General features: G+C 34.2%; 1 protein-coding gene across 1 annotated transcript in view; it reads right to left on the reverse strand.

The window, feature by feature from the left end:
- Positions 1-1,796: 1,796 nt before the first annotated feature.
- LOC129223047 (NADPH oxidase 5-like) overlaps positions 1,797-24,425 on the reverse strand; it is a 47,595-nt gene continuing 24,966 nt past the window's right edge. The window contains exons 7-13 of the mRNA XM_054857611.1: positions 23,028-23,197; positions 21,114-21,302; positions 17,429-17,561; positions 15,093-15,913; positions 7,799-8,008; positions 4,335-4,601; positions 1,797-1,969 (exon numbers count right to left, since the gene is read on the reverse strand). Of these exons, the coding sequence (XP_054713586.1) occupies positions 1,838-1,969; positions 4,335-4,601; positions 7,799-8,008; positions 15,093-15,913; positions 17,429-17,561; positions 21,114-21,302; positions 23,028-23,197 (1,922 nt within the window). The 3' untranslated portion in view covers positions 1,797-1,837. The remainder of the gene's footprint in view (positions 1,970-4,334; positions 4,602-7,798; positions 8,009-15,092; positions 15,914-17,428; positions 17,562-21,113; positions 21,303-23,027; positions 23,198-24,425) is intronic.

Below are 24,425 nucleotides of genomic sequence, written 5' to 3' on the forward strand. Positions count from 1 at the left end.
GTATATTTTGGTAATGTTTGACCATGCAGGGAAATGCTTTATTTTGACAAAGCTGAAATGGATCCGTAACTTAACTGTTTTACTGATAAGACAGGAGAATGGAGAAACGAAAAAGTGGTCTACAATGAACCCTATCTATTGGAGTTTAGGGTCAATCCACTGGAGCTAGGGTTAAAATTTCAACTATCAAAATATCACCAAACATGCAATCGCTTCATTCAAATTCAGAAGCAATTTTCCCCCGTTATAGTTTGACGGGCGATTTTCTCGTTTAAGAGAATTGCTTGCCGCCTCTTGGTGATAATTTCTGTAATTGTTGGTAATTTTTCATGGGGTTGAAGTATTAAACATTTTACGTTATAAAAATCCATGCTGGAAAAAAAGGTCACATATTGGATGATTGTGCAGATCAATGATAATCCTTATGTCTTGAGATGTGGTTGGGAACAATCGCTTTACAACATCCATGGAGAGAGTGAAAGTGTGACTTATTGCTCTATCCTGCTGAAACCAAGCTCTTACATCAACTACAGGATACGTTTTCAATTGAGGAGTTACAAATGTGTTTAACATATCCAATCTAGTTCCACGAATTCACTGTTACAGATACGTGATTTTCATCAGAAGTATGGACCAATAGCACTTGAGAACAGTGATTTGGGTGAAAACTGACTTGTTTTTAACTGAATTTTGGCTCGTAAATCCAAAAATGGTCTCAGTCAGTCAAGCTTTTGAGCTATAGAGGACTCAAAGTGACCAACAATAATTGCATACAATGTATGCACAATACAAAAAAATTACCTTTTGTGCTTCTGACGAATATTGAATTAATCAACAATACTTTCGAGTTCTTTTTTATTATTTGCCCTACGAAAATGGGCAATTAAAATCATTCCCAAATAGTTTGGAAAAGAAACACTTCAAAGCAGGACAAAAATATAAATCACCAGAAATTTTGGTTAACATTGTTCTCCTGTGTACTCAAGAATAATGATTACCGCAGGGGTTTCCATGCCCGAAGAGCAAGGGCGCACTCTCAATACCACAAAGAGCTCCTCAGATCCCGAACCCCTCAAAATACCCCTGAAAACACCCCTCTAAAAATTTCAATGGCGCAATTTGCGTCATGACCCCTCCCTCAAGGTGCACACACCTGACTACTACATGCAAGCGCGCTGTGGTAGTGTTGCTCAGTCTTATTTGTCACTTGAGTCACTTATTCACGCAGCGGAAATTAAAAATATAAGTTTCTCTAGCGAACCCTGCATAATTTTAAATTGCCCAAGAGGACTAAATTGAGCCAACCCGTCTAATATCTGTACTGGTGAACAATAAAAGTTTTCCACTTGAAAGCAATGCAGAACAGAATTAATTGATTCATGGTTCATATAGAACTAACTCTTTGGTAAAGTTTGACAAATATTTATCTCTTTTGTTAAAATGACATTTGCACTCTTAGTTCGAGAATCTCAAAAATAAAAAACAGAGTCTGCATATGAAATATAGCATAATTTTTTTTTATAGCGTCATTCAATGGTAATTCGAATGAAAAAAAGTAAATTAATATGGGTTTTTAAAAAATGCTGTTGAACAGTTCAAGTGATAATGAAGAAACTACAGGGTACAACTTCAGAAAATTGGAAGTAATTAGAAGTAGCGTTGCGAGTAACCCCAAAAGACCATTTTTTGAGTGAAATTAATATTTTAGTCTTACATTTGACTGTTTTGACTGTATCTACTGGAATATCATAAGAAAAAATTCAATATTAAAAAAATAATTTATTACAGCATAAAAATAAATATGACAACTCTAAAATTCAAATGCATTATAAAAAATTTAAAATATTTCTTTCCTAAATCTAAATTTGAACTCATCACATTTTGTCTGTAGCGTCTTTGCTAACTGGTCCGGACCACAAAAGAACACAGTGACCTTCCCTTTGCGTTGTTGAGCTATTGTTTGAAACACCTGAAACATGAATCAAAGTAATTCACCAATTGCATGCATGAAATAAAATGAAATTAACTATAATTTTCAAATTACTATAAAATACGATCAATTTTATAAAAACAATTTATGTAAGAAATTTAATAAACCACATATGAAAGTTTATCAACTTAACAGGTAAGTTTTTAGTGCTATACATTGATAAAACCTATTTTAAAATGTAAACTATCAGTAATAAGGTATATTTATCTACTCCATTACAATAAATTCTCTTTTCCAAAATTACAAATGCTTTGAAAGTGCATAAACTATGCAAATATAATATACAGATACATATTTTAAGGTAATAAGAATTAAAAAATGTATAGTCTAAAAAAATCAAATATTGCGCTTTTTCAACTGATGAAAAAGAAAAAACAACGCAAATGGAGTAAATTAGATTTTTCAAACTGAAACTGAAGATTAAAGTATACTTTAATCTATCTCTCCGATTTAAGCTTATGTATTGCTCTGAAGAGATGAAAAATTAGAAGACTGCAGAAGACAGTTTTGTGAGAAGGTTTTGATCCCAAATTAAATTCTCTGAATGCAGCATATTCTTATTAAAATTTACTTCAAGTTACCTGGGATAAAGTAAATTAGAGTGATTACTGTGAATCTGATCATATAGACAAACTAAGAAGATATTTACTAGTTCAAACATATTTTTAAAAATAAAGCAATTCAACACTATCCAACTCAAATGGTGTTATGATTCAGATCTATTCTTAGATGCAATTGTAAAATAGAAGAATCGGACAAATGGTCTCTGCAAAAAGCCGTTTCGGATTCCTTTAAAGCAGGGTGCCCTAACTGGGTGTCGTGGCACCCTGGAGTGCAGCAGGCAGAGGCAAGGAGTACTGAAAGGTGTTCATAGTACCAATATACAAGGTGCCCCGTTTTAACCTGCAAAAATCTTTATTTTTGCTACCGTTAGTCCTAGATGCATACTTCCAATTTGCAAAGAAGTTCAAAATCAGATGCAGGGTTAAGATATTGAAACTTTGAAGTAAAAATAAAAATGAGCCGAAAATTTCAAAATTTAACTTTTTATACGGTCCCTAACGTATATTCAGGGAAATAATCTCCATTGAAAAATAATTCCAACACAAAAAGTTTTACATTAGAACGACCAACATTCACCGAGCTATGAAAGGCAGCGTTTTGTGACTTACACCACTTGACACTCGCCTCTTGGGTGAAAATATAGCTGTTGAGAATGTTTTAAAATTATGTGTGCATAGAGTGTGGTTTCCAAATTGTTCGAGGTTTTGCATGTCTTTGCGTATCATGGTGTAACATTTGCATTTATTTTTGAATAGCAATAAAAAATGTGAATACTTCGTTTTTTTTACTTCGACAACATGTCGCTCTTCTGAAAGGACATTAAGTTCCAATCTCATCTTCTATATGGTTCCTTAAAACTTTAAACTCGAATATATCCATGAGTTTTTATCGCACAAATGTCAAACTTTTTGTGTTAGTAATATTTTTCAATGGAGATTATTTCCCTTAATATAAGTTAGGGGATCTAGGGCCGTATAAAAAAAAGTTAAATTTTGTATTTTTTGACTCATTATTTTTGCTTCAAACTTTCAGTGTCTTAACTCTGCATCTGATTTTGAACATTTTTTCAACTGGAAGTATGCATCTAGGACTAACGGTTGCGAAAATAAACGTCTTGCAGGTTAAAACGGAAACCCTGTATATGTACTTCGTGATTGAATTAGATTAGGGGGCCCTGAGAAAGTTAATTCTACAATGGGTGCTGAGAATCGGAAAAGCTTGCTATAAGGAGTCTTCACGTTCCAATGACATAATCACTTCACGTCTAAAAAATTTAACCTAAAACTTTATTCAACAAAGTTGAACTGCATTTGAGTACTGAACTGCCGTTCTTAGCAATTATGTTATTAGCTCTTAAGGAACAAAAGCCATAAACTCGTATGTAAACATTACAAAACATTGAAAGGTACAAATCCAGGTCTTCTGAGTTTTAAAATACCCCAACTCAGTAGTTATGTGTCAAGCAGGTAATGACATGAAAGAATGCACTAACTCCCGCTCAAACGCATTCAGCGCATTGCAAACTAATTAATTTTTAGATGACATTAAAATCTCATTATTGAAAAAAAAAATAAGTAAATGCACCAAAACAGAACATAGAAATGTAGGAATAGTGCAATTCTTGAAGAAGAAAAAAAAATTGTTAATGGAAGCCCTGGATTTCGCGGGAATTACATGAAGTTTATGTCTTAACTGCATCATATCTAAGGCATTGCTTTGTCTGCGCATTTGTTACAGAAAATAATTTCAATATTTTAAAGATTTATCATTTAAAGCATACCTCATTCCAATTCGGACGACCAGGTTGCGTCCGACTCTTTAGACCCGTGATTAGACAACGCTTTTCTTTCTGGTACAAGAGGTCTAGAGCCATCTGTAATCCGACGGCTTTCATATCCGAACTATTTAATGCAGAGGTAATATACATGTGAATATCCAGGAATCGATCCTTTTCTCGTAGTTGTGCTTGCTCAACTTCCAGCTCACTGAGCAAATTTACGAACCATTCGAAAGATTTTTGGTGTCTGTTGAGCCAGAAGAAATCCACCTGCAAAAAAGTATCCCTAGGGTAATTAACATTGCAAATGTTATCCATTCAAAAAATCTCTACAAAATGCTTAACAACTAAACAGTAAGAGAGCTAAGGCAGAACTACATGCAATATACTGACAGCCCGATTTTCACACCCAGAGATTGCTTCCTCGAAGCAGAGATTGAGCTTCATTGCAAAAGTATTACTGAAGCAGTCTCAAGATGTGAGAACCGGACTGTCGGTATATTGCACGCATTTTTGCCCTAACTCTGTCTTAAGGACCGTAACTTACTGTTTAAATACTTAAGTTTTTTTCTTTCAATTTACGAGTTGAGCCCCACCATCACGGCGAACTCACTGGTGAGCTTAATTTACTTTAACTACCAGTTTTTGGTGCTCTCTTCTTGAATGAGAAGACATCTGCCTCCAGCAGGATTATTCACTTCCAGACTGATGAGTCTTTATCAAAAACAAAATTACAGTCTCTGGAACCGCCTTGTCGGTATGTTACACGTAGTTTAACGTCTATTCAAAGCCGCTATTACAGTCCAACTTTCTTATATAGAGAGCGAAAAGACCGCGATATTTATAAGTAATAATTGAGTGCTCGCAAAAACTGGTTTGAAAAAAATATCAAACACTTTTTTAAACAACTTCTACACAAATACAAAGAAGTTCATTAACATGAACTTTCTCTCATATGTTGCGTTATTTTATTTAGCTGCTTTAACTTGAATTTCAACTTGTAATACGTTTGGTGGTAGTCTGCCATAGGAAGGTAAAAGGCAGTATCTGCAAGTTTAATTTTTTCTTTTTTGCATTTTTGTAATCTATTGCAAGGATCCCTAACCTTTTTTGCTCAAGAGTCACATTGTACAGTTCTGGAGACGAGGCGAGTCAAGAATCCCATATTTTAGTTTAGATGGTTTATTTAGAGCTAGCCTCCCTCCCCGTACACATACGACTTTGTTACTAATTAAGAGCTTAAGTGGTGGTGTTTGCGATTTTATGGACTTAATTTTCTTTAAAATACTTAAAGGAAAATATGCTGATAAATTCCGTTACGTTATTCAAAGATAATCAACTTTTGTTCGTTGTAAGGGGAATTTATTGCATAAGTATTCAAGCAAAATTTCAATTACAACTGAGCTGAACATATATTTCGTTGAAATGGATGTTTCGTTACGATGATATTAGCTGTAATGAAATTTTACTCTATTATCTAATTGAAAATTTTTTTTATGAGTTTACGGGCCAGAAAAAAATTTGTTCGCTGACCGAACATGACCTGCAGAACGCAGATTTATTGTACTTAAGCTTTATTGTACAAGCTTGCTTCTGTAGTTTTTGCTGCAATAAAGCACGATAAAAACGTCAAACTCCAACATTTCCGTTTTGTTAGTATAGAATCAAAGACGCGTTTTTTCCCCCTCCAAATCTCTCAAAAACTCATTTCTGCAGATACTGCTCTTTACCTTCCCACGGCAAAAGTGCACCTTCTGCCGTGAGAAGAAATGGCCGTCACTTTTTGTTAGCATAATTTGTAGCTTACTGACTTTTCGTTTTACTTCAGGCTGTTAAGCAAATTTTTATAAGAAAGGAATAGCTGGGCGGGAGAAGTGAAGGTCAAGTGAGCTCCAATGAATGTCAAAGTGCGAGTTATGTTGCCATAGACTTACTATCCGACCAACCAAGCATGTTTGTAAAGTAAGAAAAAACAACGTCAAAAAAGCACAAATTGCCGATTAAGCCCTGGTTTCCTAAAAGCGAAATCACCGAGCTTTGGCGTCGCTACTCGGCGTGACGCTGAAATCAAAGTCAAGTGATTCCGGCGTGGCCACTCACGACGTCGATTTCGCTCGGGCGCACATGCGCAGAATAATCAACTTTTCCTCTCGGCGAAAAGCGACGCCGAAGGTTGGCGATTCGCTCATAGGAAACCAATGCTTTACAGCAGACACGTATTTCGGCGTTACAGGGAACGCCTTTTTCAATGCAAAAAGTAAGGAACTTATGGATGAAAAGACATCCGATAAAAGGCTGTAATCGGCAATTTGTGCCTTTTTGACATTTTTTCTTATTTTATTCATCACAAAGGTATTTATCTCAAGTATGTCTGGTTTCCGCGTTGAATTCGGGTTTTCGTTAAATCAAAGCACGTTATAAACCAGTTCAAGTTGATTATTTGTAGTTTTTGATAAATGTTGCCTTCATTGCACGCACATTAAAAATTAATAAAACTATGCTTTTATAATTTAATTTTCACACACACTTTAGTTTATTTCAATAAAACTTTCAAGACACTTTTCTTTCAAATTAACTCACATATAAATTAAGTTACTTTTTTCCTATTAAAATCATTTTCCCGAGAAACAATAACCTGAATTTAAAATAATTCATAGTAAAAAGATTTGTTTTCATTCAATAACAATTTCTTTAAATTTATTTGTATTGTTGTTAGTTTTTCTTCGAATCAATTATTTCTCTCATTCTCTGCATTTCTTTTAATGCGCATCAATAATTTTATTTTGTATAATCCATTCCTATGCAACTTCAATCCTTTTTAATGCACGGTAATGCTTTTATACTTTAAAATTCCATTGTTTCCAATGCATGCTTTAACAATTTTCCCGCTGACTTTTTACAATATTATTACTACTACAATAGATACTTATCACATTTCAGTTGCTTTTCAGTAGCTTAAGAATCTTGCTTTTAACAGAAAGTAATGATTTCAATAAAGGTTTTATCAATTTCGTACTTAGTTTTCAGTGAATTATAATTCTCACTTCACTGTAAAGTAAAGTTGTTCACAAAATAATTGTATTCATTAGTATTTAGTTAATAAAATAAATGGTTTACTTATAAGATTAGTTTGATTCTCTCTGTTGACTAATTAATTGCAAAAAAAAAATATTTAAAAGCTCATCCGTTGTTTTCGCTTTATGAATGAACTTGGAATATTTGAATCCACTACTTTGAAATGAAACTTTTATCCCTTGCTCCCTTCCCCAAACCGACAAGGCGGTTTCGGACAGCGATAGAATGAAGAAAAAATGTCTTATTTATCCTACAGTGAAAAACACACTTTTAAAACATCTATTAAGCAGCAATGCAAAGAATTAACACTAATACTATATTTATCCTAGTACATACTATTAAAAAGGTTTTCAAAGATAACATACTTGTAACAATTTTGGAAAGAAATTTACCTTTTTAAGATGAACACTGGATACGGGCATAGGATCAGACCATTTATGATTACACTTAGGGCAGGTGTGTCTGGATTTTCTATACTGATACATAATGCTTTGAAGTATACTAGCAAAAGGTGTTACGCCAATCCCAGTAGCTATAAGTACAGCATGGCGAGCTTGGAAGATGTGGCGCGTAGGCGAACCATACGGTCCATCTATAAAGATCTGAAGGATATTCTGTTAAGTACAAACTGTGAGCAAACAGGATATAGAGTAACAGTTGAGGCTTTCATGATTAGCGTCAATGACATTTTTTTCTCTGCTTTTGAAGCAGTACTGTAAAATGAGATTAGTGTTGTGACCGGCAAGAATAAATATCGAGCTCCGTAACAAGCTAAACCACAATTTTCTCTTTAACTCATTCGTAAATAATATAAAGAATTCTAAAACATATCAGGTGAACGTTAGCCAGAAACAGTGGGTAGTTTCCAGCAGTGTTTCTCAAACTTTCTAGCCAGTGGAATCCTTATTTGACATTTTATATGTTGGTTTTAATTTTTGATAGTTGGAGTCCAATATCAAGATCAGCACCTAGGCCAGGAGGTTCAAACTTCAGACCTCCGCGGATCCCCCACCGGAAAAATTACGAACTTAGCAGACTTCATCCCCCCCCCTCCGGCGCGCTCAAAAAAGAAAAAAAATATTTGACACAGTTAAATCTATTTTTTTTTCTGATATATTTTTACGCCTTTTTTCCTTTTTGTTTATTTATTGTTCTGTATATTTTTCAGAGCTCTTGTCTGATTTTCATTTCTTACATTATTTTGAGTTATGAAAGTAAAATTTCATTTGAAATTCAATTAAAAATACAAATGTTACCAAATTTCTACAAGTTTACTAATGAAATGAATTTCTGAAGTTAGTGAACGGAACACTGTTAGCCTAGTTGAAGCGTGTAAGTTTTTCATATTAGTTGTATTTTTATGGCGTATTAGGATTTTAATTATTTACTATGGTTCGGGCAAATCTATAGTGCAGCTCTGGTTAGTTGAACTGTTACCTTGACTATGTTTACCTGTTTTAGGGGAATTCAGTGAAACTTAGACGTGTTATTGGTTCGGATTTTATTTAGAATATGTTTGAAGAACTACTAAGAAAGTTTCTCAGCTCAATTTAGTGCCAATTACCCCTCCCTATTTTCCGAAACAGAGGTAAACATTGTTCGAGTTGGAGCTCAAATTTTCAGAGCCTCACAATACCCTGGCAGCGTCGTAATGTTGTGATTAGGATCTACGTATCATTCACAATGCTGCCTGCTTAAGTTTGTCTCAATCATAGGGAGCAACCACCCTCTGCTCGTTATCGTTTTATTTGAAGTATAATGTCCCAGCTGTAAAAATGTGCCTCAATGTTTGCATTTTACTTTATATATTATTGTAACAATATGAACGTCATCATGTTTCCGAGAGTTCCGAGGAGGGGGGGGGGCTGCTGCGTCCTGCATGTACTTAAGCACACTGTAACAAATTTCGGAAACGTTTCTAGATATATCGGAAACGTTTCCGAAATAGTAGGAATCCTTCATCCAATAGCGAACTCCTCAATATTCAGAAAGCTTTTTGTTATTTCAAGATATCTAGAAGCGGAAGTGAGGACGCAACGCTTCGAAACCTATTTCATCCTTCCAACACAGGCGCCAATGAGTCGGAAATAACGAGAACTTCTTTTTTTCTTATCTATGGTTGCTGCAGTCAGCAACTGTGTAGCATTGAAATGCTTGTTATTTCATGTCTAGAGAGTAGTAACATGTGTCGAAACTAATTTTACGCCTTTGCATTTTGGACTGCCCTTGATTTTTTAGACGATGTACGCAGCTATTAAGTTAGTTAATAACCATTTGCTTCTTTACAATTTCCAATGCGACCATAATTAGATATATATTGTGTGTTCAAGCGTGAATAGTTTTAACACCCGTGTTTATACTTAATGAAACGAAACCCTTTGGATTACTTATTCAGTTGTAATGGAGGTACTTAGATTTTCTTCCGTTCATGTTCACTTGTAAGTATTAATGAATATTTTAAAACATGTTGTTATATACATTTATATTTTTGTTGATTTGCATTTGATGAGGCTCCAATTGTAACTGTTTTTGGGTCTATCGAATTAATTTAAAGTTATCCTACATACCTATGTGCGCGGTGTACTATTTGTTGTAACTAACTGAAACTGATTAATTACGCAAAAGAAGTAAGATTTATATTTGAGAAGCAATCACAGAAAAGTTATTTCGAAATACTTGGATGTACATACATTTTGGTTCAAAAAGAAAAAAAAAATCAATTGTTTAATTCATTAGAAATATGGTACTGCAAATATTTTCTAGTATTGTAATATGCTTCACAAAAAATGTGCCGGTATAATTTATCTTTTTTTATTATAATTTATTCATTCATTTAAAAATATTTATACCATTAGAAAATGACCATGTTATTTATTAGTAAGAACATAGTTATGAAATTAATTCATCTGCTTATTCATTTTGTTAAATGTGGTTAACAATTAAAAAATTCCTTGACATTAGTTCCGAAAATAACATTTCCTTCGTGGATATACTAGTTTAATGTAGGACAGTCAGGAGGAATGAGTCAGTGGCAAAAATGGAACAGCTGCATTTACATGCTGGAATAAAAAGTAATATTATTTCATGTCATCGTTTTAAAAGTGATCAGTTTTTAAATACTATGTTATTAATATGCAATGCACATATGGTGAGAAGACGAGGGGCGTTCACGACGCAGACTGTGCCATTGACATTTTCAAGAGGTTGCTTTTTTTAAGGTGGCGGGCGCTTTATATCATTTTATGGGTGCACCATCACTCTTATGGTGGGGGGGGGGGGGAACTCTCGTATGTATGAAATGGAATAATCATGTAATAGAGTTCAATGTTTTAATAAATAAAATATATCATGCATTTTGCGCACACTCTAAATCAGTAACCTATTTTGATTAAGTATCTATATTTGTGATAAACTGGAAAAGGGCAAGAACAGAGGAATAAACCCGAATGGTTCCAGCAGGGGGACTTTGGTGTCATATTTAAATTCATCAATTTCTCTGTTGGTACTTTTCGGTACACTTGGTTCGTCAAAGAAATTGACTTGACGTGAACGAATTTCGGAACGCAAAGTGTAGGTAAGTTCTGTCAAATTTTATCCGAAAATAAAAGCTATCAAGTTTGATACAAGATATGTTTTTAAGTTCTGCATTAAAAATACAATATGTTGATAATTTTGTCTTGAAAATATTGAGAGAAAAACTGAAGTTTAATATTGTTTAACAAACAATCCCACTTCTGAGAAAGTACTCCCCATCCCTCCCCCGACGATTTTGTGATTATGAATGAAACTACTATATTATTTCATAAATTTTCAAAAATTTATAACTGTGCATATGTTATGCTGTTAACCATGCTATTTGTCATTAGAAATTCCAAAAAAAAAAAAAAAAAAATCCACGAATGATTCTAAAATTGCTTGTATTATTGCTCTTAGATATGAAAGAATTGAAACTGATATGGTATGCAATACTATAATAAAGAATTATATTTTAGAAAAAATCACGGAAAAAGGATTCCGAAATTCTCGGAAACGTTTTTGAAAATTGTTTGGAGAATTCCGAAATACTCGGAAACGTTTTCGAAACTTTCATGAACCACAGCTGCACGGAATACTCAGAAACATTTCTGGAAATTACGGAAAGAGGATTCCGAAATACTCAGAAACGTTTCTGAAAATTACAGAAAGAGGATTCCGAAATACTCAGACACGTTTCTGGACATTACAGAAAGAGGATTCCGAAATACTCAGAAACGTTTTTGAAACTTTCATGAACCACAGCTGCACGATATACTCAGAAACGTTTCCGGATTTTTTTTACAGTGCAGGAACTTTTGTTCCTTTTTTACATGCCTTCTTTTTGAATTAAAATACCGTTACTCGTCCCTCCTCAAATGTATTTATCGTTTTAGCTGAATAGCACCGCGAACCCTGGCATGGACCCCCGGGGTTCTGCGGATCACAGTCTAGGAAACTCTGAACTAGGCAGCTTTGGTAATTAGTTTGGGTGGCTGCAGAGGTTGAAAATCCAGATTTGTATCTTTAAGTTGTGACAAATGGCAGAACACGCTTTTATTTTGCAACGAGCGATTGCTAGTTTTTTTTTTTTTCCAGATTAAGCAATAAATGGGGGTAAGGAGAAACCGACAAAAATTGAGGCAGTGAGAAGCAAAGGGATGTAAGTAGCAAAATCAAAAATTTGGATATATCCAGTACAAATGATGATGTAGGTAGATGAACCTCTCCTCTGTCTTGGGGCAAGAGATGGTACTAGTAGTTCTGGTAGGTGCTGTTATACAACAGGTTTTAGGAACATTTTTCAATGAACGTCTACCTAGGACTGTCTTTAAACACGTTTTTCTGAAAAATTAAAATGTCCACTTATATTCCTTTGCTTCTCACTGCCTCAGTTGTAAAATATAAGTAGCAAAGTAAAAATTTTAGCCGTCAGACTAATTATTTTTCAGAGTTTGTATGAAAATCTAGTTTAATGGTTTCCACATGGTTTCTGAAATAATATTGTTCTGAAATAACTAGTCGCCCGGATGGCCCGGTGACGAGATCTGTCATATCCTAGCATCCTGGGAAGTAGATTTTAAAGCACAGTCTGAAGTCATGTCTATGGAACATCCATGCACACATGACGATAGACTGCACGATTTTGACAAAGCAGGAAACAGTTTGACCACCTATACATGGCAGCATTGTGCCTCGCGAAGTCGGGAAGTAGCGTTCAATGGACAACTGTATATTTCGAAGGGGAAAGCTGGTTTTCAAATGTTAAAGTGTTAAGTATCATTAAACGTTCTTTAAAACAACTGTTTTTCGAGGTTTGCCGCGGACCCCCTACTAAGAGTCTATGGATCACCAAAATGTCGGTGTGGACCACAGTTTCAGAAGCCCTGGTTTACGGTGCGTCAGCTCTGAAAATAATTTCGTCGTGAACTAAAGGTTTTCACAATACTTTCAATAAAAACGGGCGTACTCTTAGCTTTTATTATACAGATTTAACATAAAATAATATCCCGGTTTTAAAAATTTATATTTAAAAAATTACACGTACCGCTATAAATGATACATGAAAATTAAGACAAAAATCCAAGTTTGTTTTGAAGGTAAGTGATAACTTAAACGTGCACGTTCCGCAACGCTGGATAGGTCGTGTAGGAGATGATTTACCCTTTATGTGTTGGCCAGCCAGATCCGCAGACCTAAACTCACATAACTTTTTTTCTTGGGGTTTCGTCAAAGACAGTGTTTATACACCATTGCCTAAAACATTGAATGACCTGAAATATCGTATGCGTGTAGCATTACAAAAAATTGATAGTGAAAAACTCCAAAATGTATGTGAAGAACCAGAATATAGGTTAGATGTGTGTTGCGTTATGAAAGGCTCATACATAGAACAATTGTGAGTGTAAAGAAACTTTGAATATTTATCGTTATTTTTATGTAGGATCATTAATAGTGCTAAGTGTTATAGTTTATGAAATTTACATTTTTAAAACCGGGACATTTTTTATGCTAACCCTGTACTTAATCTTTCGGATCAGTCTTTTGGGATGATATACTCGTAGTTCAGGGTTAGCAGTTAAAGGTGGCGCTGTGCTGAAAGTTTAGTCTGAGTACTCCATTTGTAAACATAATTTCAAAATATAAGACAAAACATTTTCTTCACCGTTGTTTTTACATTTTGCATTCACCCAAACCTTTTCATAAAATCAGTGAATTTGTATGCAAAAATACGAAGAAAAAAGTTATTCTCAGCGGATGAAGGATATTTTTTAAAAAAAGTTCCATTACAAAGGTTAAAGTAAAAACATGACTTTTTTTCATTGAGTTAAAATAAATGCTTTTTAAGTTCCCAAGAGACTATTTGTTATAGAATTATACGCGAGGTTGCTTTTATCTCTTTAGAAGGATAAAATACTTTATAAATTCAGAAAAGACTTCTTTTTAATAAAAGATTTCTATGAATTAAAGATCAAAATGAATTATATTTTTCATTTTTGATATTAAAGGAAACACGAGAAAGTTACAATATAAAAGTTTTTGTGACTGATTTTGAATGAATAAAGCGAAAAAGGCTGAATGAATGATTAATTTCTCTCAAGAGAAAAATTAATAAATTCTTATATTTTTGGAGGCACTGAGATTGCGATCTTGAAAATGTTCCTTTTTCTAAAAACATGGATTCAGATTTCCTATGTTTTTTTGATAGTTTTTTTTCGCAAATTTTTTAAACGATGTCTCCTGTAAAATTAGAAAATATTGCCGGGCTGTTGTTCGACTGCACGTTTTAACTATCGATTTCTATTCAATACACTGAGAATTTGAGACATTAGGGTATTAGTACTTTTCCTGCGTTGACGAGGATGTGAAAACAGCTCCGCTTTCAAATTTTTTATCTAATTAAGGAAACATTGACAAGTTTATTTTTTTATGATTACAAATACACATATGAATGTACAATGTAGTACCTTCAAATTGATTTTTCATTTAAAATAATCAAGACTGATGCAAAACGTAATATGGTTTTCTTCCAAATCGCGAAAAGTTTATATTTTGCTCCGCGCATGTTTCTGAATTAAAATTGCTCATAAATTAAGAAATTAGACTTAAATTACAACCAAATGTCACAGTAAGATGCTATACATCTTTTTTTTAAAGCTCGTGAAGTGGTAAATGGTTTTTATAGCAATCAATTTAAATTTTGTATAGAAATCATAATTGTGGTCCTTTAAAATGTTCTTCTATTACTTTTACCTAAATTGATGTTTAAGTCCTAGAATAGGTCTCACAAACTATGTACACAAAATTTCAGAGCAATACAACAATAATTTGTTTAAATATGATGCAAGTAATCAGAAATTTTACGTTTTGAGAAAAACGCGTTTAAAGTTTAATTTTACAATGGTCCCATATGAAAACAGCCCCTAAAGTTTTATCAATAACTTCGGAAGTATTTTGACAATCATTAAAAGTTTGGTACCAAATTGTTCAGAAAAGTAGGGACAACAACATATTTTTTTAAAAACATCGGACTTGAAGGTTAAAAAAGTCCTGAGACCCCTTAATAACTGAACTCAATTTCAGTATCATGCAGTAAAATGTACATGAAACAAGGTAACAGTAATAAAAGTACCTCTTGTACCATTAGAAAATATGTTCATCCAAAAGACTTACTTTCAAAGTTTTCTGCGTCAGTACAACATTTTCTACTTCCACTTCCCTCTTTAAATCCTTCACCTCTTCTTCCGTTTTCAAATTCTCATTTTCTAAATCGTTTTTTGTTTCTTCATCTTCGTCGTCCTCAATGACTGCGGGCATGACAATGACCGTTTGACATCGACGCAAACCTTTTTTCGCAACAGACACTCTTACAGATTTTCTTTTCTCTTTTGGAAACTTTGAAGGAGATGTTCTCCCATGAGTAGAAAACGGAACTTCCAGAAACACTGAAGTTTTATTATTCTGTTCCGCAAAAATAGCTTTTATATCACTTTTGTTTTTCAACATGATAGCTCTGCTCGTTGATGTCGAACTAAACGAAGTTCTACGATGAGGAAAACGAGCAGATGACGATCGGGAACTTAACGAACTTCCTTGACTGACATTGGGGGTCATCGTTACGTTATCGAGTTTATCTACTGGAACTATAGTCTCCTTTGAAGTGTCGAACAGATTGGACATTGAGTTATCCCCGTTTACGATCCGTTGTTCTTCAGTTACATAACATGGCGAACAATATGAAAATGTTGTATCTGGACAACTTCTACTAGAATGACGTAGATTTCCTGCAGAACTAGGCTTAAGAAATCCCGCGTCAACAGAACACTCGACTGCAACAGATGAATCGTCTTCTTTGCTGCTCTTAATACTTCGATTAAGATTGATAGTATCGACTAATTCATCGCTTAAAATCGCTTCTTTGTCTTCACGTTCAAAGAAACTGTATAGACTGTTTGTCCATTCGCCTACTCCTCGGATGTGAAGCCAGATAACATCTACAAAGAGAAGTTTGGAATGGAAAACTAGATAAAAATTTAAGATTGTAGAAGAAATACAAAATGAAAATTAGTAATAAAAATAATATTTTTTAAATGCCAGATTACTTTTTTGGATTCCACTTTTGGTCATTAGATAATATGGAGTACAAAATGTAAGGAGGGAAAAGGTATAAACATCTTTCAAAAGCGAGGCAATGGCAGCTTCAGAAAGTTGTCTAATTTTTTTAAAGTTTAAAGAAAGTTTGACTTTCTTAAATGTAAAATCTCTCTTTATTGATAGGAGCAAATGTAATAAAATTTATTTCTTGTTCAATAGAGAAGTCAATATTAATTGGAACTCCATTGAAATCATTCTGCTTTATTCAACACGTACAATAAGAAAGTTTTTCGTATTGTCTACTTATTGCTACCCTGCATAATTATTGTTTTTCTTTTTTTTGAATATATTTCCATATTTTTTCAAAAGAAGTGAATGGTTTGTCACATAATTTCTACTCTTGAGAGCAATTGTTTTCGAAGTGACCAGATATTGTTTCTTACGATCTTACTTTCTTCGATAAGTTCGCAAGCAACAAATAGAAGAGAACATATTTTAACATAATTTAATTTTGAAAACAAACTTGCAATAATGAAGAAGCAACAGGTATCCTACCCTTATTACGAAAATGCTTTTTTCAATGAAAATTCGATTGAATGCTGAGGCACCAATTTTTGACAGCACAGGGGGCATCAGGATAAATTCGTCAATTGAAAAGCAATGTCACTAATTTAAGTAACAGGTATATCATATTATTTTTGCATCAATCAGTTGCATAATTACAATCTTGTTTTTTAGCAGGGGGATCATAAATGTTCCTACATGTACATATAAGGAAATACTAGGATTGGCAGTATGACATTGAGAGGTTTTTTAGAGGCGTTAATTTGTCCCTTACTGTTTGGTTGCCAATGAAAGAAAGTATGTTTGATCGGTTTTCTATCTCCTTAAAAATGAAAGTTTCTCAAACATTTATAATTTTAAGATTAACAGCCCAACGACAATGGCATCGACTCATAAGTTAATTGTATATCAATTAATACAAATGCTAAAACCAATGTGAAGAAGTTTGATACACGTAATTCCCTTTTCAAGAGACCTCAATGCTCGTTTTCAGTGGATCAAAGAAACATACATTAAAGGCTCGGTGCATACATCAACGTCTAAATCCTCCTAATCGTCCTCGCCTAGTGGTTTCGCAGATCGGAGACTGAACGAGTTAAGACGTCACTTTGAAGCGGTGAGGTACCAATTTTTCAGGAATAGGGCCTAAAATGAGTGTACATTTGAATGCATACTGTTTGTATCCCGAAACTTACAGCTTTCTCTCACTGAAAAAAGACTGATCCACTATACACATGCTTTTTATTTTGCAATTTCGTGAATTGTTTAATAAAATTTTTTTTTCTGCCAAATTTAAACGTTGACTGCTTTTAAGAAAAAACTATTTAGCTAAAGAAAAAAAAATCACGAACCATCCAACTCAGGGGCGCTGCTTACTGTGAAAGGATGCCACTCATACTTTGCTATTGCTGGTATGTTTATGTACACATAATCCCCTGGTCTGTAGTCAAACTTCGGTGGTCTCTTGATGACTAGATGAGTTACCTGAAACAGAATATTTTCAGTTTTTCATTTAGGCACAAAACAGCAAAGGAAATACGAAACCAAAAGTACGCTAAAATACAAAATGTTTGGAATCGAGGCAATATTTACATGCACTGCTTTACGTTATTTCTTATTGTGCTAACTTATCCTCCGCGAACTCTAGGAAAAGTAATTTTCAATAAATTATCTCGGTAAAAAAATGAGAGTAAAAACTTGAATTTACTAAACTATTTCTAAAGTTTTAATACGTAGAAATTACGCTGTAAAAAACTATAATGATCAACGAACTTGCAATTCCCCGAATAAATATTTTACTTCCATTTGTCTTTCAACAGAAATGGATATTTGCGTAAGAACAGAAAGCATAGAAGAAAAATGCATCCGCAACTGTTTTTCGCTTTGAAAAATACCGTGAACTTGTTTCTTTTTCAAGACCTTAAATGTTTATGAAATTAATTTTTTTTTTTTTTTAAATGGTTACTGATTTTTTAATTCAGCTGTTTACTAATTATATTTAAAAGGCATTTGCAATAAAAACGGGAGCTACTGAACCAGTTTATTAAAAACTGAAACCGAATGTACTGAATTAATAGAAACCATTTTCAATCAATTTTTATAGTTTTTCAATTTTCACAAATTCACGCGAAACAAGAAAAAAAAAAGTCATCAGGTTTTTCCTTTCCTCAATAAATATTTAGAATCCAAAAACATTTAATTACGAACGATTGCATCTTGCTTGTTCCGATTGGATGGGGAGGGAGGGGATATGCACGAAAGAAGGTAAAATTTCTACGTTCCACTTCAAGAAACTATGCTTTAGATTTGTTTAAAAGAAACAACTCAGAAAAAAATCCTGTCTTGTTGAGTTTTTTACGTTAATCTTATTCACAGCAGGTTAATTCTCCAGAGGCATCCCTCCGCAATAATAAGCGATTGCAAGCATAAAATCAACGCAAATTTTAGTTTTATTTGATGGGAAATGCTAGACATTATTAAGTTGCACAAATAAAATTGTCTAGTTTTTTTCTCTTTGAATGCACTAAACGGAATAAAAAATCAGCAAACAAATATGCGAAACCAAATTAACTGTCAAATTTTTACTATTACTCTAAAGCTAAAAGAAAGAGTAACATCACTCAAATAAGAAGCGAAGGTATATAAATCGAGCACTATGATGCATTGTCCTTTACCCCTTAAAGAAATTAATGCAAGAAGCACTTACGTATCAACTTCGAACACGTGATGACTATTTTGTTGTTAGTGGTTAATCCGATCGAAAGGCTTTAATCACATCAATTTTTGCTTTGAAATCTTAACATTCTGACGTTGTATATTACACGAAAGTAAATTAGGTTGAGTCTGGAGATTCTTTAACGGCTAGTTTAGCTGGAAAATGAATTTTAGTGGACTTTTTTCAATGGAGCTCTATTTTAGAGCTTCTTCAGGAAAAGTGGTTAAGAGAGTGGTCGATTATTGGTCATACAAATGATTTGAACTATCTCTTATAGGAGAAAGGTCAACCTCTTAATAACTTTTATGAATCTGAGAAAGTTTTTCAAGGATAAATTCATTTGGGAAGTGAGAGTTCCAGTCACTTTCTAAAATTGAGAGATTTGTTCAGTCCCGTCATTCGGGCGATCAGGGAAGTTAATTGAACTTCCTAGGATTTAAAAAACATTATATAATTATTCATTTCACATTTACTTTTAAGTTTTTTATTCCTTCAAAATGCATGGAGTATATATCTTTTGAACCCCCCCCCCCTCCCATCCGGAAAACTTCCAAATGATGGGCTTGGATTTGTCGAGTTAAATTACAACATGAAACTCTGACAATTAAATACACTGTATTTTAAACCTAAGATGGGAGTTCAATTGCGGATTTTCAAACTTCCGTAAAAACTATCCTTGTTTGACATTAACAGTAATCTACCTGAAACTTTTACTAGAATTTGCAGATTTAAGTTATACCTTATAATTTGCTTTTATCCGAAGTTCGAGTCCAATGGCGAGTGTTAGTGAATAAGCTAACCTGCATTGTTAATGTCTTATCTTTAATAGCACCTAAATATCTGAAACAGTTTTTCAGTCAAATGGCAAACACAATCTAAATTAAGTAAATAATAATAATAAATAATAATAATAATAAAAAAACAAGAGCACATCTGACGGATAAAAGATTTGTAGGATACGTCACGAATTGCGATATTCTTCCGAACCGTGAATCAAGCAAAAACGATTCTGAATTTTCCTTTAAGACTGAAGAGACTAATCTCGGCAGTAATATACAGTCGAATCGCGATATAACGCAAGTTCGAGTTACGCGAAACGGCTATAGCGCGAGTTTTTCCACGAGTAACGGTTTTTATATCTAACAAGAAATATTTCCTTAAGGAATCGCTGGGCATAAGGATTGCCTTTCATATTGGCTACGAAACATTGGTTTCGACAATGGACTTCAATCTTTTAGCATGAAAGGAGTGTGGACCGCCGTACCAGTTGAATCATCGCTTTGTTAATGTATACAAAGAACCACTCCGAATTTTCCACTCTAAGGGTGAAAGTTAATTTAACAAAGTAGAATCCAAGTGTGCTATTTAAGCTTAAGCTAGGAAAGAAAAAGTTTCTTAAAAAAAATCGAAAATCCTCGATATGCAGAGCATCGATATCGATTGGTGAGCTTCACAGCGCCAACTATCGGCATCTTCAGTTTTTTTAGACGCTTTGATGCCATTAATATCTTTCTTCAAATGTATTGCGCTGAAGAAATACAGTTTGGCACTTTGTCTCACTCACCCATTGATCATTGCTTTTGTGCTTCATAAGAATATTTTATATTGAACAACGTACGTTTTTTTTTTTAATTTTAATGCAGAATAATTCAAGTTTTTTTTATATGGAAATGGTTTGAAGCAGTCTGAAGGGAGTTCACAAGTGTCTAAAATAATTGCTTATGTTTATCAAAAAGTCTTATACAAGGGATGCTTTTAAAGTACAGTTTTGAGAACAAAGTACAGACAGAGCAAAGAAATTTATTGCACAAAAATCTACCTCCCTTTCGCTATTTTTTGACATTGCTCTCGTGATTTTCCAAGCATTTGTAATACAAGTTTTTGTATACCTATTCCTAGAACGTTGCCGCCAGTGTAGTTAAACATTAGGACTCATTCAGGGCTTTGGCTGGGGCGTTTTTGAACTAACTCCGGACTGCACCGATCTCGCACGCAGCAACTTTCATTTGTTTTGTCATATAAAGTCTTTCCTTGGCGGTCGATGGCACAACATCAATGATAAGCTCAAAGAACATGTTACCCCACGGTTGACTACACAAGCGGCAATTTTCTACGAATTTTATACATCATTTTATGTACCAGGTCACCGTTATCATGCTTCTTCGTTAAAAACATAAGTGATATGGGTTCGACTTCCACTGATTTTTTTAAGCGCATAACATAGTTCAATTTAAAAACAGCGATCCAAACCTCTCGCTTTTAAATTGTTTTTAATTTTAAATATTTGATGCTAACCATGTATTATATAACAAAGAACTTACTTTAGAAGGTAGAAGAACACCTTGTTGCACGTAAGCTTTTTTACTGCTTGATAAATTTCTGTTGATTCTCACAGCGATTTCGACAAGAAAGAGAACAGCGGGAGCTAAAAACCACTTCCAGAAACTTGGACCGTGCAACACCAGGCAAATCCAGAACAAAAATGACAGCATGTGCAAACAGTAAAATACCTGAAATTAAAGGAATGTATCGTTTCATGCCTGTTCACTAAATGAATGCAAATGGAAAGGCTAGAATTCAGAGGAACCGCAATAGTCGGTGAGGGATCTACGATTTTTACGAACTGAGACACTAATTTAAAACTGCCGCCCTTACCCCCCTTATATCCCTTCAAGTTTTTATATTCAGTTTCAATGAACGAAAACACAGAAAGAGAATCAATTTGCCGCTCCCCAGAAGTTGACGCCCAGGGCAAGGGTCCCGTCTTGCTCTACAAATCCGGCACTGGTAATAGTCCGGTTCAATTGTTACGAATCCCGGCCTCGACTGCACCAAGTCCGTCAAGTCTGTAGGTGTATGTTGAACCTGTCCGCAGAGTTCTGAAGTCTTCTTGGAACGCTAGCGCCGAAAAGCCACACCTTTGAGTGCTTAGGTCCAAGCAGATGATGGCAATAAAGAAACCAACCTTTTGACGCTATGTCACTGTTCTTTATATAGTATTGTCGATAGGCTCTACAACAATAAAAAATCCGAAAAAAAAGTTAACTATTTGATTCGTTTCTATTAAAGATTGTTTATGACAAATTAACCCTATTAAAAAAATAAGTTTATTGGAAAATATCCATTTAAAAACAACCCTTGAACATTTCGTTTAGAATAAAGACATAAGTTCTATAAAATCCATGCTAGGTTTAAGGAAAAGTCAAAAAATCCTGATAAAATGCGTTTTTAATGGTGGTTAGTGGCGAGGATAAGAGGCAAAACTCGTACAGGAACATTTATGGTCGCGCTACGGGACACACAAACCCTTTAAGTGACGATTGCGAAATCGACCACAAATTGCACAAAGACAAATTTTGAAAATTTTTTTTATAAAGGTTTAACACGACTGTTTGAAGTTGTATCCTGTAGCCTAATAGATGAGTCGTGACGACAAAGCAGCTATCTGTGAAAGTTTGTCATGTCTCGCCATTGTGACGCTGTGCGTATTACAGTCACAGGCATAAATTTTAACAACTGCTTTAAAATTTCTTTAAAAATTATGTGTTGTTTAAAATCGTCCTTTTTTAATAACTTATCAATCGTTTCCCATTCACATCTTTCAACCCCTGGCTTTATGTGTATGTAGCGTGTCAGCAATGCGTTTGCGATCATATGTTCCAAAATAGTCATTATCATTTCTAACCCCTTCAAAATTTTGCTTTCCCATTTTCTGACCATGTACATATTTCGCATTTCTCCATAGATCCTGAACTTTAGCTTTTAAAAATGCACAAAATTTTAATGAACTTCAAAATTAGAAAAAGAAAAAATACAGAACTTTGATGTCTCGGGCTATACCTTCCCACAAGAAACTTATGTCCGAATCATATTCTTCCCTTAAAAATTACGAGGGAGAGGGCAGAGACAGACATATCTCCCTTATATAACCATTCATTAACTTCAATAAAAATGTACGTATATAATTTAAAAGGCTTTCTTTTCTCTTTTTAAAATGAAAAAGTTGAACATTTTTACTGCTTTTCCATAATTTTTCTGTTAAAGCCCCTCAAAAATTAGACCAGAAGCAATGGGTATCAAGAAACTTTTCTTTTTCGATTAGCTCCGGTTGTTCGTCCCAAACTTTCGTGGATTCGTCGAAAGTTTGCCACAAAGATACATTTGCTGATTCCCAAATTTTAAGAGTAAATTACTAAATGTTATATCAACTAAAATGTTTCTAGTTTACAACTTACTTCGAATTTTCCGCTTCTACGTACGAAAGGCATCGCCGATATCGCCATTACTGTTAGAACAGCAAGGAGTATCCATCCTGTGATGCATGCTGAGCCGCCGACCCAGCCGATTCCCATATTTGTTGTAAATAGATATTCAGACATTGAGTTTTTTTCTTGGGATAATATTGCTGAAATAGTCATTAAAATATGGAATATATTTTAAACCTAATTAGACTGCCATTTATGATTGATATCAAATGGTAGTAAATTGTAGCAATTAGCGTTTTACAGGAAAAGAGATATTGAAACAGAAAATTGTCTATAAATATTTGCAACATTTGTATGACAAACTAAATTGTCATTTTACTTAAACTTTAGAGTCAAATGAAAATTATTTTTTGAAACCTGGAGACATTCGCCTTTTCGGCATCTCACCTTTTATCATTACGAAAATGGATATTTTGTGATACACCTAATCATTCTATCGCTAACCATTGCCAGTTGGGACTCTCAGTCACTATTCAATAAGTTACCACCCTACAGCCATGGCTAAGGCAGAAATACATAAAATACATCGCCAACTCAGTCAATTCCAGCCCAGGACTGCAGTTTCGTGCTTATTAGCACTCATCAGCCCGGCATAGGAATGACCGAACTGGAGGTGGAAAACCTCTTAAGGAAGCCAAGAGTGCCAAACAAAATGGTAACTAATACAGAACTAGCATTGACCAGACCAGTTCAGTCACTTCTATGCCGGGCAGATGAGTACTAATAAGCACGAAACTGCAGTTCTCGGCTGGAATTGACTGAGCTGGCTGTGTATTTTATGTACTCTCAATCACTGTTTAGAGACAAGATTTAAGGGAATAGAAATTCTGTCAAATTTCTTGAACTCATGGCAACGGTTAGGCGTCAACAATAATCTTATTTTGAGCTCAAGAATATACTCGCAGTCCTTATGTTCACTCTGTCGATCTTTTAAAATCTCGGGTATCATACCTTAGTAGCAGAATCTTTTTCAGCAGTCTTGTGATGCAGATTAAAAAACTAAAAAATAACCTTCAAGGTAAGCCAACATTAATCGTAAAATCTGAATCAGCGCTGAGAAATGCAGAAAAATAAGTTAAAAATTAAAAACTATGCATTATACTTCCTACGTAAAAATATCAGTTACGCAGGGCGCAGGGATGCCCCCCCCCCTTCAAGGGTAATGGAGCACCCTCTCGTATACTACAGAGCACCCTCCTAAATGTGAGCAAAACTTTTTCAGACTATCCCCCCCCCTCCCGGGGTATCTGCAGCTGAGTTCAAAATGAGAAATTGCCGTTTAAAGTTTTGCGCCTCCATGTATTTGATTCAGATGCAACTTTGATTATTGAAGATACTCAGATTGCAACCTGAGTTAAAAATCTCGGT

Source organism: Uloborus diversus, chromosome 5, assembly GCF_026930045.1.
Source record: "Uloborus diversus isolate 005 chromosome 5, Udiv.v.3.1, whole genome shotgun sequence".
Taxonomy (NCBI): domain Eukaryota; kingdom Metazoa; phylum Arthropoda; class Arachnida; order Araneae; family Uloboridae; genus Uloborus; species Uloborus diversus.